At 36.7% G+C, this 16,660-nt stretch overlaps 2 protein-coding genes across 3 annotated transcripts in view; one reads left to right on the top strand and one right to left on the bottom strand.

Annotated features, from left to right (window-relative positions):
- Nucleotides 1-10,260, top strand: part of LOC107733309 (ezrin-like) — a 27,772-nt gene extending 17,512 nt beyond the window's left edge. Inside the window, exons 7-13 of one of the 2 annotated variants that reach the window (XM_016544879.1) lie at nucleotides 1,033-1,129; nucleotides 2,344-2,507; nucleotides 3,317-3,447; nucleotides 5,354-5,514; nucleotides 5,605-5,697; nucleotides 5,876-6,115; nucleotides 9,277-10,260. In XM_016544879.1, the coding sequence (XP_016400365.1) occupies nucleotides 1,033-1,129; nucleotides 2,344-2,507; nucleotides 3,317-3,447; nucleotides 5,354-5,514; nucleotides 5,605-5,697; nucleotides 5,876-6,115; nucleotides 9,277-9,441 (1,051 nt within the window). In that variant the 3' untranslated portion in view covers nucleotides 9,442-10,260. The remainder of the gene's footprint in view (nucleotides 1-1,032; nucleotides 1,130-2,343; nucleotides 2,508-3,316; nucleotides 3,448-5,353; nucleotides 5,515-5,604; nucleotides 5,698-5,875; nucleotides 6,116-9,276) is intronic. The other variant, XM_016544878.1, reaches the window with a different exon arrangement.
- A 1,223-nt stretch (nucleotides 10,261-11,483) lies between these two features.
- The window catches only part of LOC107733307 (synaptotagmin-like protein 3), a 9,159-nt gene continuing 3,982 nt past the window's right edge, over nucleotides 11,484-16,660 (bottom strand). The window contains exons 6-15 of the mRNA XM_016544877.1: nucleotides 16,634-16,660; nucleotides 16,339-16,454; nucleotides 15,536-15,667; nucleotides 15,140-15,306; nucleotides 14,888-14,987; nucleotides 13,656-13,826; nucleotides 13,385-13,469; nucleotides 13,126-13,216; nucleotides 12,018-12,214; nucleotides 11,484-11,786 (exon numbers count right to left, since the gene is read on the bottom strand). The exon at nucleotides 16,634-16,660 is cut by the window's right edge and continues 46 nt beyond it. Coding sequence (XP_016400363.1) covers nucleotides 11,692-11,786; nucleotides 12,018-12,214; nucleotides 13,126-13,216; nucleotides 13,385-13,469; nucleotides 13,656-13,826; nucleotides 14,888-14,987; nucleotides 15,140-15,306; nucleotides 15,536-15,667; nucleotides 16,339-16,454; nucleotides 16,634-16,660 — 1,181 coding nt within the window. The 3' untranslated portion in view covers nucleotides 11,484-11,691. The remainder of the gene's footprint in view (nucleotides 11,787-12,017; nucleotides 12,215-13,125; nucleotides 13,217-13,384; nucleotides 13,470-13,655; nucleotides 13,827-14,887; nucleotides 14,988-15,139; nucleotides 15,307-15,535; nucleotides 15,668-16,338; nucleotides 16,455-16,633) is intronic.

The following is a 16,660-nucleotide window of genomic DNA, read 5'->3' as shown; positions in this document are numbered from 1 at the left end:
CCGTGTAGGAGAGTGGTTATTATGTGCAAACAGTGAGAAACTCTATATTTGTGCAGTGTGCGCATGTCAAAAAAAAAAAATTTCCGATTTGACGCTTGTGACACATAAACGCGCACATCAACCCAATCACTTTATTTAGCGTGCATTGTAAACACTACATTCAGATTCATCAATCGGAATGAATTCAGTCCGATTGAACCAAAAATTTGCATGTAAACGTAGCCAATGAAAAATACTTCGAAAGCATTTATTCATCTATGTCAGTTTCAACATTTACTAACACATTATTCAAATCAAAAGTTGTATCTGTGGACAATATTTAATGGAAATTAGTTAACAATGAATGAATGTGAAGATGAATTAATACTGTAACAAAGGTACTGCTCATTGTTAACGCAATAACTAATGTTATCTAATGTGACCTTATTGTAAAGTGTTACTGTTAAAATATGGTTAGCATTATGAATTTATTTCTTTTTTTTAAAGATTATTTAATAAAAATAAAAAAGAACAATTGAATGAGTTACAATGTTACATACCATTTTTATTACCATCATTAATTATTTTAACCATTTGGTTTTAGGGAACGTTTGTGGTGTGTCATGCGAGGAGGGCCGCGGTAGCTTTGTGTTCTCTCAGCTACTCACCGAGACGGTGTGACATGCACGTTAGAAGGCGTAGTTGTAACGCCACTCCCATGAGCTCCACAAAGAGATCACACGGCACACTCCTCACTGCGATGAAGTCATCCGCTCACGTTAATCACAGGCCCGACCTTGTCTTTACATTCCTTGAGTATCTCAGCGTTGGACCGTCATGCCTGTGCTACAACATTCTCACTGCATTACAAACCCATCTCAGTGCTAATATTTAGATTTTTGCTCAATCAGCAACCAGAGATCTGATCGTTGTCATCCACGTTTTTCAAATAGGGTTTTCATGTTTCATCCACCCTACAGTGTTTGTCTTGCGTGACTGTATGTTTGGAATGAATATAGAACACTTCTCATGATTTTATCATTGTCTTTACAGACTCTCTCCGAAAATTGGATTCCCCTGGAGTGAAATAAGAAACATTTCCTTCAACGATAAGAAGTTTACCATCAAGCCTATCGATAAAAAAGCTCCAGTAAGTGAAACTATGATTGTGACACAAGCCGCCTTCATACCTCACAGTCCCACCTGAAACTGAAAAACTGCTTCGACGAGAATAAAACTTGTTTTATTCCACTCTAATATACAAACAGTTTTGTCACACCAATGTTTGAACATCTAGGATTACATTTGGGATACAAAATCCAATTTAAACAGCTTTAGGATTTAAGTAGTGTTATGATGAAAAACATGTCCTTATCTGCACCATTTGTAGGTAAATTTACATTTGTAAATTTGAGACATTGAGCACAACAACTTTGTACAAAATGTTGTTGAAGCACAAGATGCTCTTTAAAAACTTTAGACATCATGCTGGATAACATAATTATCAGGTTTTACTCAAAAAGGGTCTCATACCAGATAGTTTTTATTTCAGCTTCTCTAAAAGGTTCTGTTATGGTGATTAATTTGTAATAATAATAATACATGTTAAATAAGAAAAATGCTAAATCGCTTCTTAACTGGTGGTCTCAGACTTTTGGACCACACTATATCAATGTGACAGTGTTGTTATTGTTCATTAAAACTAAAATGATTAAATTATTATTGTTAATTGAAATAAAGCTAAAATAAAATATATTTAAAAAAAAAACTTAATTAGAATTAGAAATATCGCTTAATTAGAAATGTTGAATAAATGAAAACTTGTGCTAATCAAAAGTAAACAAATTGACAAAAAGATTGAATTCAAGATTTGGAGGTCATTTTAAAAAGCTGGCCATTTTTGAATGGGAACAACAATTAGATTAAGGATATTCAGCACAGCACTATTATAAATACTATTAGAGTGTATAAATGACACTGAAACAACACCGAAATTACAATCACAAACATGACAAAAAGATGGTGAGATGCTTTTTAGGAACTGCTTCAGCTGTGTTTTGACACAAACACTAAATTACTGTAACGTCTGCAGAGTCATTAGTTTTAGCAGGGCTGTTTTGGCTGATAAACACCAGTCAGTGTCCTGTGACAGGCTGGCCTTCATAGAGCATTATCTCTGTGCGTCAGAGCCGGTCTGTCTACGGCTGCTCAGAACAACAGCTTTCTTTAGGTTTTACATTTACATTATCACAGGACTTTATTATATAAATACACAGAGTTATCAGTCTGATCAAAGATCAATAAATTGAATGGTTTATAACCCCTGCATCTACATATCTTGTCTCTTCCTTCTTAACTCTGCAGGATTTTGTGTTCTACTCCCCGCGGTTGCGCATTAATAAACGTATCCTACAGCTGTGTATGGGGAACCATGAGCTTTACATGCGCCGCAGGAAGCCGGACACCATCGAGGTGCAGCAGATGAAAGCACAGGCTCGAGAGGAGAAACAACACAAACAGATGGAGAGGTGAGAATGAATCACCATGGTGACGTGAGGACTGATTTTGTCTCATCAGCAGATGCTGCACTATATAAAAGAGACCATATTCTACACTTGTGTAGCATCCTATTTCTTAACTAGAAACTTTGGCTTGCCAAAGCCTGATATGAATTGAATTTTGTTTTGTTTCGTGTTTTGTGTGTTTGGTTGTTTTGTTTTGTTTTAGTTTTTTTTGTGTTTTGTTGTTTTGTTTTGTGTTTTTGTTTTGCTTTGTGTGTTTTGTTTTGTTTTTTGTGTTTTGCTTTGTTTTTTGTTGTATTCTGTTGTTTTATTTTGTGTTGTTTTGTGTTTTGTTTTGCTTTGCTTTGTTTTTTGTTGTTTTGTGTGTTTTGTTTTGTGTTGTATTTTGTGTTTTTGTTTAGTTTTTTTGTTGTTTTGTTTTGTGTTTTGTTTTGTTTTGCCTTTATTCAACTCCAGTTGGTTTGTTGTTGCAAAATACTTTCCAAATGGCTGGCATTTAAACAGTTTTTGTGTTGTGATTGGCTGATCAAAGTTCACATTGCTGCCGATCAGGGTGGGCCGAGTGAGTGGTCGTATGTCAATCTACTCATGTTTGTGACATCATGAAACCATAAAGATCTCTGAAGAAGCTGTTTGTGCAGCTGGTCAGGGAGCTTTGAATAATGAACATCAGACTATGAGCAGGGAAAATTGAGTTTTGTAATATATGACCACTTTAACATAGTCTCCCTTGGCAGGTCAGAATGAGAGATGACTTTTGGTATGGGTATAGAGCGACATCACTGTGCATCTCTGTTGTTGTGTCTTATCTACAGAGCTCAGCTGGACGGTGAGAAGAAGAGACGAGAGGCCATAGAGATAGAGAAAGAGCAGATGGAGAAGGAGAAACAGGATCTGATGATGCGACTGTACCAGTTTGAGGAGAAGACCAAAAAAGCAGAAAAGGGTAAGGCGTCAGGGTCCAGCGTGTTTGATTTTAATTAGAAAAATATAAGAAACAATCTTATTTTGATTTGATTTCAAATATTTTCATGTCTAATGCAGGATGATTGTATTTCATGCATTCACATATCCAGATAAAACAGCCAACATATGAAATCTTTAGAATGTGAGGAAAATGTCAAGCTTTATCATGTTTATATATTTTTATTTCAGAAAAGATTAAATACAGTCACTTTGGTCTTTTCAGTTTATGTAAATACAGACTAAATACAGTCACTTTGGTCTTTTCAGTTTATGTAAGATCTCTGAAGAAGCTGTTTGTGCAGCTGGTCAGGGAGCTTTGAATAATGAACATCAGACTATGAGCAGGGAAAATTGAGTTTTGTAATATATGACCACTTTAACATAGTCTCCCTTGGCAGGTCAGAATGAGAGATGACTTTTGGTATGGGTATAGAGCGACATCACTGTGCATCTCTGTTGTTGTGTCTTATCTACAGAGCTCAGCTGGACGGTGAGAAGAAGAGACGAGAGGCCATAGAGATAGAGAAAGAGCAGATGGAGAAGGAGAAACAGGATCTGATGATGCGACTGTACCAGTTTGAGGAGAAGACCAAAAAAGCAGAAAAGGGTAAGGCGTCAGGGTCCAGCGTGTTTGATTTTAATTAGAAAAATATAAGAAACAATCTTATTTTGATTTGATTTCAAATATTTTCATGTCTAATGCAGGATGATTGTATTTCATGCATTCACATATCCAGATAAAACAGCCAACATATGAAATCTTTAGAATGTGAGGAAAATGTCAAGCTTTATCATGTTTATATATTTTTATTTCAGAAAAGATTAAATACAGTCACTTTGGTCTTTTCAGTTTATGTAAATACAGACTAAATACAGTCACTTTGGTCTTTTCAGTTTATGTAAATACAGACTAAATACAGTCACTTTGGTCTTTTCAGTTTATGTAACCTTTTAGCTTGTTACTCTGTAAAGCAGAGATATTATACTTTGATCATGAATGTGCTCAAGCTGACAATACCATTTGACTGGCAATACAAACACAAGATGGTGTCATACTGCACCTGTTACACTGTCTCCGCTGTTCGCATGTCATGTTTCTTTTGTGTTTGCCACAAAGCTTGCCTTTCTGATATTCAGTATAAGTCTTCATTTTTAAGCAAGGATCTTTTTCATTCAGAAATTTAAAAAAAAATATATTTATTCTTTGTTTTTGTCATGGAAACAGTAAAATGTGTGTTGTTATTCTGGATTGAATAATGTTACTGAATCTTGTGGCCATTCATAGCAATCTCTGACTATGCACAGTCCAACAAGCTTTCTGAATGTCCGTTTATGAGCTCTGTCACAATATTACATAATTTCTGCCTTTTTCATCAGCTTAAAGGAAAATTCTGTCACCGTGTGCTCATTCTTAAGTCTTTTGGGGCCTATATGACTTTTTTTTCCATGGAGCACAAAAGGAATTATATGAAGCAGAAAGTCCAAGCTTCTCTGTTTACATACAATGAAAGTGAAATGGTGTCCACAGCTGTCAAGCAAGAGTTCAGTGAATATCAACTGCTCTTCACACAAAGCTATTGTATGGCTTCACATAATTTGTAATTTAGTGAAAGGGTCATAAGTACCTTTATGGTGCTTCATTGGGCCTTTCTGGAAATTGACAGCCCTTGGTTCCCATCCACTTTCATTGTACGGATTTCTCATTTGTTCCAAGGGAAAAAGGTCATACAGTATTTGTAAGGACATGAGAGTGAGTAAATGATGACATATTTTGAATTTTTGGATGAACTATCCCTTCAAAGTAGAATAATTACAGGGACTGAAACTTCTTCTTAAGATGTATCAATAGTTACTCTTTTAAATTAAATCGGGATGCATGTTTTCAGACCTGCAGGAGCAGATGCAGAGGGCCATGCAGCTGGATCGTGAACGGAGGCTGGCAGAGGAGGAGGCCGCAAGATTGGAGGCAGAGAGGCAAGCAGCACTGTTCGCAAAGGAGGAACTGGCCCGTCAAGCCCAGGATCAGCTGAAGAGTCAGGAACAACTGGTGAGAGCCCAACACACTTTCTCTTAAATTACTTTGCCTTCATAAGTTATTTTTTTCCCATTAAAAATCCTCCCCATTCATCTCTCTCAGGCTGCTGAGCTGGCAGAACATACTGCTCGTATTGCACTCCTTGAGGAAGCCAAAAAACGCAAAGAGGAGGAAGCTATGACATGGCAGAACAGAGTAAGACATAAACCCATACTGGAAATGGGGATATCACCTTTTTTACCCCTGATGAGTTTGCATTCCTGCAGATTTGTCCAAAAGCTCTCTGTTTATCCATAGCTGTGGTGAATTCTTGAGTTCTTCAATAATTGGATTGGTAGTCTGATCTTTGTGGTGTTGGACTGTGTTCTTCCAGGCACAAGAGGCCCAACATGACCTGGTGAAGACCCGCGAGGAGCTTCACACGGTGATGACGACGCCGCCTCTCCCTCCACCACCACCTGCATATGAACCTGATGAGAATGAGTTTGAAGATGGGGAGAGCAACAGTAGCTACAGTGCAGACCTGCAGACAGGTGGTATCAATGACCACCGCTATGAAGAACAGCGAATCACTGAGGCCGAGAAGAATGAACGAGTTCAGAAACAGCTGTTGGTAAGTATAACATTGCAGTATCAACTGGTTGAACTTTCCTAGTCTCCATATTAGAGCTTAGGGCACTGGGGGCCAACCCTGCCCCCAACTTTGCTCCAACACACCTGCCTGTTATTTTCAAGTAATCCTGAACACCTTGATGAACTGGTCCAAGTGTGTTTGATTAGAGTTGGAGCTAAACTGTGCAGGAGGGTAGCCTTTGAGGAGCCCTGGCCTTGGGTTATTACTGAAATGAATATGATTATTGAACACATAATAGTGTGTATTCATAATAGATCATATTAGATGATATTCTAGAGTTTAGGTGTTTCTGTAATACAGCTCCTGTAAAGCTACCTTCCTGCAGAGTTTTGTTCTTGTGCACACGTGCCAAATTCCACTCCTGAAGGGCTACTGTTCTATTAGCTGGTTCTGGTATGTTGTAAGTATAACATTGCAGTATCAACTGGTTGAACTTTCCTAGTCTCCATATTAGAGCTTAGGGCACTGGGGGCCAACCCTGCCCCCAACTTTGCTCCAACACACCTGCCTGTTATTTTCAAGTAATCCTGAACACCTTGATGAACTGGTCCAAGTGTGTTTGATTAGAGTTGGAGCTAAACTGTGCAGGAGGGTAGCCTTCGAGGAGCCCTGGCCTTGGGTTATTACTGAAATCAATATGATTATTGAACACATAATAGTGTGTATTCATAATCGATCATATTAAATGATATTCTAGAGTTTAAGTGTTTCTGTAATACAGCCCCTGTAAAGCTACCTTCCTGCAGAGTTTTGTTCTTGTGCACACGTGCCAAATTCCACTCCTGAAGGGCTACTGTTCTATTAGCTGGTTATGGTATGTTTAATTAGGGTTGGAGCTAAACCAGGGCCTTATCCGAAATCACCCCCTATACCCTCATTCACTATTCGCTACATTAGTCCACTAATTCAGTTCAGAAGGAGTGAATGAAAATTTGGACACTGAGTGCACCAGAAGGACTGCCGCTTTTGCATAGTTTGTGCTTGCTGTTTAATAATCATTTGAAACTGGCAAGCTGGCAGCTCAAGTAGTAAGATGAAATGATTTATCTTAAACTCTGTCATGGAAATTATGTATAAACCCTAGTTCAACAATTTAATAATCAATTTACAATGAATTTATACTTGTATCATGTTACGCTGTACGCCATGGACGAGCGTTTTGTGAAATGAATGGATGATGGATGATTCAGAGCGGGCGCCATCTTCTGGCGCGACGCGTCAATTCGGCGGGCGACTCTCACAGTGCATTATGGGTATTCTCTAGCCATTGAGCATGCAACTGTTGCACACTCGTTTTTACGGTGCATTGTGGGACTGAATGAGTGCACTCGAGAACGTCCACTATGGTTTCGGACACCACTACAAATGGCTGTCCCCCCCAAATAGTGCCCTATTTAAGGGTTATAGGGGGTGATTTCGGATACAGCCCAGGTGTGTCCAATCCTGCTTCTGGAGGGCCAAAGTCCTGCAGAGATTAGCTCCAATTAGCTTCAACACGCTTGCCTGGAAGTTTCTAGTGAGTCTGAAGACTTGATTAGCTGGTTCAGATCTCTCTGCAGGACAGTGGCCCTCTAGGAACAGGTTTGAACACCCCAGAGCTAAACTCTGCAGGACAGTGAGTTTGATCCCCCTGTTCTGTGCCTTCATTTACTTTAGTCCAACACCAATAAGCCAACTAATCAAGTCTTTAAAATCAAAGTCTTTACCAGGTTTGTTGGCATCGGAATTAAACAGTTCCTGCACTCTAGATAGATACCTTCCTGTAACGTCTTATACCTTATTGGTCCCAGACAAGGGACTGCAATCTTGAAAGTCTTGGTTAGATGGTTCAGGTGTGTTTGATCAGGGTTGGACCTAAACTCAGAGGGACAGCGTGTCTCAAAGAGCAGGGCTGAATACCCCTACCCTAAACAACATTCCTATTAACCTGTCATTGCCCTCTGATTTTAGGCTTAGGGCCTAGAACAGGGTTACTCATTCTGACTCATGGAGATCCACTTTCCTGCAGAATTTAGATCTAATGGTAGTCCCTGAACCAGCTCGTCAAGATCTTTGGGTTTACGTAAAAAAATTGAATCTAGACTCGGTAGGAATAGCCCCTATCCCACTGAAGGAACTAATCAGGAATTGATTGAGTAAATACTTGCACATAAGGTGTCAGTTGTCAGTTGATTTGTTTGATTTCTAACTCCCATGTAAATAACATAAAACCAACAAAAGTATCCAGAGAGTTATAAAAGTGTGGCTCTGATCCTGCCATCCTCTATCATCATAGCTGGGTTCCCATTGTAGGTGCAAATGCAAGAGAACAAAGTCTCTTCAGGTGTGTAGGTCCACTTCAGGGCTCTAAGCCTTCTTGGGGAGTACCAGAACTACTGTGTCAGAAAGTGGCTAATATAGCTCTCTGTGAGTAGGAATGATTAACCCCTGTCCTAAAACAACATCTATTAGCAATTTGCCTTTATCTTTAGGGGAACGTTGGGGTTAGGTTTAGGGTTGGATAGACCTAGAGCTATTCTTGGTTGAGATGAATAGTTAGTTGTCTAGCACCAGGGATGTCTATAAACATGAAACATGTCCTACTTTGTCTCATAGAATTAACTGTTGTACCGCTAACAGATCTTTGTTGGTCCTGGGCAACACTCTTATCAACCAAACAGATTTTGGAAATAGGATTAGGTTTAGGATTTAGGCTCGGGCTGGGGCTTGACTTATAAACCTATAATTTCCCTCTGCCTGTAGGGTTAGTTAATAATTAGGGTTAGGAATGGTCAATGTGATTTTGCCAAGTAGGTCATGTTCCTGAAATATCAAACAGTCCAAACACAATTATCCCAGAACAGTTCAAACACTATCCCTTCCCCAAACCCCAACCGTAACACATTCCTAACCTACATCAGAGGGAACTATAGATCAATAAGAATGTTATCAACTAGATATCCAGTTGTTCTGAATGGGTTTAGGGGCTGACATAGGCCTAAACAACAATGTTCCAGGTTGTTAATCCAAACACATTTGGGTTGGGACTGTGATTGTTTGAAGTCCTATTAGTCAAAATCACATGGATTCAGCTCTAATCGCTCTCTAAAGTCACGGATCAAAGCATCATCACTAAATTTCTGACATTATCTTCTTTATAGGCTCTGACATCAGAGTTGTCCCAAGCTCGTGACGACACCAAGAAGACTCCGAACGACCTGTTGCACACAGAGAACATGCGCGCCGGCCGAGACAAATACAAAACTCTCCGGCAGATCCGCCAGGGCAACACTAAACAGAGGATTGATGAGTTTGAGGCCTTATAAAATATCCGGACCAGGAAACTTTGGGAGGGAGGGAGGAAATGAGTCTCAAAGCCCTTGTCCGTTTTCTTTCGTTCCCTATGTCGGAGTGGTCAATGCAAGAGGCACAACCTGCGCACATGTACCGTACACGCACACAGTAATACAACAGATTTGATTCGTTTGATATGAACACTGGTTCAACATGCACTAAAAATGCACACTTTTGTCATTACGGTTAATATACATAAACACAGATATGTTTACCCCTTAGTGGTGTACATCGAATTTAACGGTAATATTTTACAGTAAGGTTCTATACTGTAGCATTAGTTAATGTATGAGGAATCATGAACATTTTTAACATCATTTATTAATGTTTGGTCATTTGTTCATTCTTGGTTTGTAATGCTAATCAGTGATGACTCTTAATGTTTATTTATACAGTATATATAGTAATTAACATTATCCAAGATTAATAAATTGTTCAGTTAATTGTGTTAACTAGCGCTAACGTATACAGCCTTATTGTAAAATATTACCAATTTCACAAATGCACACCAGTTTCACAGAATGTACTGAAGTCTGCTTTTGCCATTAAAATATGAAACTATATAATATTTAAACACACGTGCCAACAATACATCCCCCTTTTGTTAAATATGTGTTTGCAATTCAATAATCTGGCCAAAATATAGTTTTAATTAGTTTTGGGTTGTAATAAGTGGTTGTACTTTTTTCGCCCCCTTTTCTTGTCAATGATCCACTCAGCACAAGACTTGGCAGTATAATCGTAATTGTATGTATTGTCTTATATTAAAACTCTTTCATTCATGTTGAATATATTCTGTATTGCCAGGTTATTTGTTATAGTGTTTATTTATTCAGTCTTTGGGTTATTTAAGGTTTATGGGTAGATGTACTTTTCTTCTTTACTAATGACTACAGATTCATTTATTGAATTCTGTCCTGACCCAAATGATGATCGTATTAGATTTTCTTTTTTTTGTGAAGATATTCATATTTAAGTGATACTTTTTTATATATATATTTTGGATCATGTTCGAATGCATCGTTAGATTTCCTACATTAGATACAAACTGATTTTTTTTTTATAACTTGGTTACTGAATGTTTATTGCCATGACAGTGGGATGAAGGAAGATTTGTTTAATAGACTTTTGTAATCTCAGTAGGTATCTAAATGGATTTTGATATACAGTATGCTGTTGGTGGTTCTCTAAGCAGAGAGTTTCTCACAGACTTGCTAGCAGCTTTTCATATTTTAATTAAAACTATTAAAAATGGCATAAATCAGGTAGTGTTAAGACACCTTTAGTCTGCTGGTGGGACCAAATGTAAAATATATCCAACAGAAGAATGGAGTTTTTAGACATTCAGATTTATGAGTGACATGCAAATGGGCGAATATGACAATTTTGAAAAAAAAAAATTCTGTAATACCTGTAACCATGTGGTGCCACTTTCATAAAAATAGAATAGTATTTTATTTTTTTTGTACAGAGGCTGAAGGTCTTAAATGTATTTGTTTCCTCCAAATGATCTTGTTAATTAATTCTTGATTTTCCACCATCAAAATCAGCTGTTTTAATCACTTGCAGCAATTTGAGCGCATGTGTTTGAAATATAACTTGATATCATCCATACACAAATAAGCTTTTCACACTGTGCACTACCAACCAGTGGCAGATGAGGGAGTGTTTTTGACATTGTTTTTAACCCTGCGTTATGAAGCTGAATTGTGGCACCGAGTAACTAACCCAGTTTAAGAACTAGTTGACCCTGGGTTAACATTTTAAAGTGTGACTTATGTGTATAATAGAAATGAGTTATTATTATATAAAGCAGTAGTAATATAAACTCGATTATCAAGCTTCAACAAATGGATTTATTTATTTTCCCCTAAAAGGTGTTTATTATATTAGAAATAAAGATTTATGATGAACAGATCTGGGTGTGTTTTATTTAAGAACAGAATACTGCACCACATGCCATCGTTGTGGATATATTTAGTTTATTAAATAAGTTATGAAATGATGAAAATTAAATAATATATACTGTATATATATATATATATATATATATATATATAACAACAACAAAGAAAATGGATCATGTCTGAAGAAATGAGAATAAGGCACTTTTAAGACGATCTGGGCATTTGTTTGTCATGATTCTGGTTCTTCGTAAGCCTGTAAGCACAACTGTCACTGCCAGGATCTGTGGGTTGATGGAAAGGATCCAGGTTATTCAGTTATGACCTCATGCTTGTGCTGACATGTGCATGAAGTGGAAGAACGAAGTCATGCCACTCTCCTGGCATCTGCTGCAGGCGTTGCCATGACGATTCTGCCAAAACAAGCAGACAGAATGACATACAAGCCCATATTTTTTTTGTGCTGGCACATTATTTTTAGAGAAGCCTACTGGTGCTCGTTTATAGATGTAAAAAACAACTACTGACGTCAAACATCTATAACTGGAGTCTTGATCTCATGTGAGTGTACATTTCATGCGCATTTAGGTGTTAAACTTTTAGTGGAAAATACCTTTAATGTCTGTTTTGTGTGGGGAACTCACCTCCGTCCAGTCGTGCTGATCTCAGTAAACGGTCAGTGAGGCTGAAGGTGTTTTTCTCCCACAGGTTGAGCTGCAGCGTGGCCTGCTGGAGCGCCTGACGTGTGAATCTGCTGAAGTTCATTTGGACAGAACCAGTAGTCTTCTTCAGCGCTGGAGTTCTCTGCACTAGCTCTCGATCTCCAGGAAGGCAAAGGATTCTAAGAAGACATTAAAACCCAATTAATGCACCTAACATCAAGTCATGTGCCATATATGCCTTCGAATATTATGGCACAACATTTACTGTATATTCTTGTGGAAAGGAGAGTACAGATTCACAGTCATTTTTTTTATACAGTACTGTTCAAAAATCAGGTCAGTAAGTTTATTTTTTATTTTTTTTTACTCTGTAAGAATATTACATTAAGCATTACATTAATAATATTACAACAGATTTCGAATTTAAATAAATGCTGTTCTATTAAATATTATTTTCATCACAGAAACCTGAAAATATTATGGCTTTAACAATATGAAATATTATAAAATCAGCACATAAGAATAATTTCTGAAGGATCATGTGACACTGAAGACTGGATGAAGACTGAAAATTCAGCTTTGCAATCACAGGAATAAATTACACCTTTTATTATCTACCTTTTTTTTATATCTATCTCACTATATTACTACCATAATGTGCATAAAAGACGTGTGTGTGTATATATGACTGACACACACATGCACACACACACACACACACACACATATATATATATATATATATATATACGATTTTATATATAACAACTATACTTTTATGTATAGCAAATATTTTATGTATCCTAAATACACACTATTATTCTAATAATATATAACATTGAAAATTATGCATTAAAACTATTTACCTTAGCAAACCTAATGATTTGGTTTGCACAATATTCGGGCAACTGTGAGAGAAGAATAACTGAATATCGTTCAATTGATTATTAATGATGAAACTCCTTTATAATTTGTAGTAAAGTCTATTATATTTTATGTCTGGTTTTGTGACCATAACAATGTTCTTTATGTAAGCTTATTGGAGCTACTACAGTCACAGGCTTCATACACACAGTTACTGTCCACTCACCCTTCAATGTAAGCTGTTTTTGACAGAGAGAGCAGCTTCGACACGTCAGTGATGATGACTTTGAGCTGTCCTGCTGCTCCAATCAAAACGTCTGTATATAGATAGAGGGATTACACTTAATATATCTTCATTCTGAAATAGGCCTGATATATGTTTAATAAGAGATTAAATGCATGCATTTATAATGAGCACTTAAGAATAGAACAAAGCCCAGAAAAGGCCGTATTTTGCTGTGTGTAATCGAGTGCTAGTCTCATACCGGCTGTATGTGGGTAAATCTGTGGCAGGAACTGGAATTGAGCTTTAAGCAGCAGCTCCACATCTCCACCCAGTGGATGACCCTGCTACAAAAGAACAAGCTTCAGCATTTAACAGCTCAGCAGATATACCTCAGAACATGAGCAGATGTTTGCATATGCAATTCATTCTTCTTATACAACTTGCCCAGTAGAAAGCACTTAAAGACTTCATTTAAGAGCAGATCATTTCATAATGTTCTAATGAGGTCAGTCCAGTTTGACTGATCTTACCTTTGGACCGAGTTTGTTGCAGACCGAGCGCTGAGTGTCTGTGCTCTCCAGACACAAGTCTGCCAGACAGATGTGCGTCTCGCCCAGAAAGAGCTTCCGCTTGAGTCCTCGGGAGTGCCACACTGACACCTGAACTACACTGCTGCCCAGCTGCTCAGCAGCAAGCGCGCACTGCAAACACAAACCAAAGAGTTCAGCACAAAAAAAACCCTCAAAATATAGTCACACTTTCAATGCATTTCTATTTATGTAAATAAAAAAATTAAAAGTCTAAATAATTAAATATTACTTTTAAATAAATACAGCTAAATTACATTTAAAATGAATGAATACACGTAAAAACCTGAGCTAACCTGAACTAAATAAAAGTACAGTTGTACTTTTATTAATTCACATTAAAAATATTAATAAATGCTGTAACAAATGGCTGGCATAAATTAAATTAAATTAAATTAATAAAATTAATAAAAAAATTAAATTAAATTAAATTAAATTAAATTAAATTAAATTCTATGAAACTACAGTATTCCGATGATTATTAAAGATTAAAATGTCTTTTACGCTTTGCTTATGTTTTGTTTCTGGTTGTAAACATTCATTGTGTGATTGTGGAATCTCAAATCATTTTCATAGGTTGTGAGAACAATAACAAATAATATTTTGCTCACTCAGTATCTGTTGTACTCGAAATCTGTTTGTAAACTTGCATTTCTTATTGCAAACTTTACTAACTTTGATATTTTATTGCAAAAATATTTATGTCTGCTTATCTCACCCCTTTAATGTACACTTTCATTGCAGGGTTATTATCGATAAGTAAAACTTAAAAAAAAAAAATGTTACTTGAAATAAAATAAATATTAACTGAAATGAAATAACATATAAAAACCCTAAACTTACTTTATTTCACCAAGATGCCAAAGGCAACGTCTCATTTTCATTTAGTTTAACTTGACTAAAACTAATATAACTAACACTAAAAAAAATTATAATAATAATAAAAACTATATTGGCATAAAAAGACACAACAAAATACACACTATCTAAAATTTAAATAGAAAATCTAAAAATAAAAATAAATAAACTCAAAATAGTAATAGAAACTATAATAGTTTTTCAGTGATACTAAAATAACACTTTCATTTATTTATTTTATTATTATTATTATTTTTGGTAAACACTCACTGTTGTTAATCAACGTTCACCAGTATATTCGGGTTGAAAATACTCACAGTTAAGGTTTCATTGTAAACCGGGTTATTTCCCCTCTTGACTGCTGTCTTCATCTTATAATCATGGTTTTTCTTTGGAAGCAAACAGACCTTTACATACCTGTTTGTTCAGAAAGAAACAACATTTCTTATCAGGCCAACCGTATACGAGACAAATTTGTAACAGCAACAATGTCCTCCTAACATTTTTCAAACATTTACAGTACAGTCTTTTAATACACAGCAAACCTGCACTCCATCAAATCAACTTACGGATGACATTTCTTCTTCATATCTCCAAACATCAGATTTTTGCAGGCTTTGATAGTTATCTCCAAACAGGACGTCCTGTTATTGTAAACAAAGGCAACCTCTACTTCTCCGGTCACACTAGTGTTTTCAAAGATCCCACAATCCATCCCTGTGCTACTGTTGCTGTCCTGCACAGAACAGGTTTTTGAATTAATTCATGTTTATTAACATTATTTATTTTGTGTTGATGTTTAAAGTAGTGAGAGAGAATTATTACACAATACATAACTCATGAGCCCGTAAGCATTATGTAAAGATGCAGAAATGTATCTTTTGCAGAATTTTGCAGACGTTGCAAATCTGCCCTCAGTTATCTGATTAAACAGAAAACGGATTCAATATTGTGTGAATCCCTACCCTCTGCTCATCGCTGTATGCGGATGTATATGAAGCGTCGTCATCTGTCAGGTAAAGTGTACTTGTTGAAGCGTACTGCTCCGCGCCTCTGCTGTTCTGGGATAGATTGGGTAGACTTGGTGCTTTGCACAGCTGTGAGGAGACAAAATTCAAGCTTACACAGTAAAACAGTGATTCTCACAATGGTTCTATTACTGGGGGGCCACACCAAACTCCCAAAGGGCCCCTAGATGACTTGAAATGATATAAATTAAAACAAAAATATTTTCATAATTTTTTTTTTTTATCTTTGAAGAGCCAGGATTTCCACAGTCTTTGAAAGTATCTGAGTACTTTAAAAGTGTGATTTCTAGACCTGGAAAAGTCATGTAAACACTTACAACTAAAGACAAAGTATTCTACAAAGAATAATAAACACTGTACCTAACAATTAGCAGCACATCTGTCAAAGTATTTTATTGGGTAGAAATTGTGAATAAAAATGAATGAAAAAAAACACTGGAGATTTCCAACAGAAAAGGTAATGATTACTAATTGCCTGGCTATTCTTTTTTTTTTTTTTTTTTTTTTAAGTCAAACCTGGTTGGCAGGAAAACCAAGGTGGATTTATCAACAACTTTAATGATAATCAGTTTTGACAGATGAATTGCTCAGTCTCAAATTTGGATCGTTCATACATCAACAGCAAACACCCTTCCCTCTCCGTTTGAAATGATCTGGCCATGTCTCACACGGCATTGAATGGGAATTACAGGAAATTAATTGCAATTTAAATGCTTGTACACAATACTGGATAGACTCACATTGGCTTTGTTGATGGTACTCTCTGATCGGCTCGTGTGTCTGGAGTTCTGCAGTCCGTGATCCACAGTCAGCTGACACGCTTCTACACTCAAATCATTCTGAGATTTGGAGAACTCTAGCATCAGGACAAGACAAAACATCCCGGATCAGGCTGTTGTAGAAACTCTTGTAGATATATGACTCATAGATATATGAGTTATTACAATGTTATAACAGTTCACAGTTAATATGATTAAAACAGTTAATGAATACAGTTATTACAGTTAATAGAGGAGGTTTGTTTTGTTCTCTTACTTTTTAAATGAGCACTGACAGACACCA

This window comes from Sinocyclocheilus rhinocerous, unplaced genomic scaffold, assembly GCF_001515625.1.
Source record: "Sinocyclocheilus rhinocerous isolate Xijiao unplaced genomic scaffold, SAMN03320098_v1.1 scaffold3963, whole genome shotgun sequence".
NCBI classification, from domain to species: Eukaryota; Metazoa; Chordata; class Actinopteri; order Cypriniformes; family Cyprinidae; genus Sinocyclocheilus; species Sinocyclocheilus rhinocerous.
The sequence above is the reverse complement of the archived record's forward strand: the minus strand, read 5'-3'. Positions and strand labels throughout refer to the sequence as shown.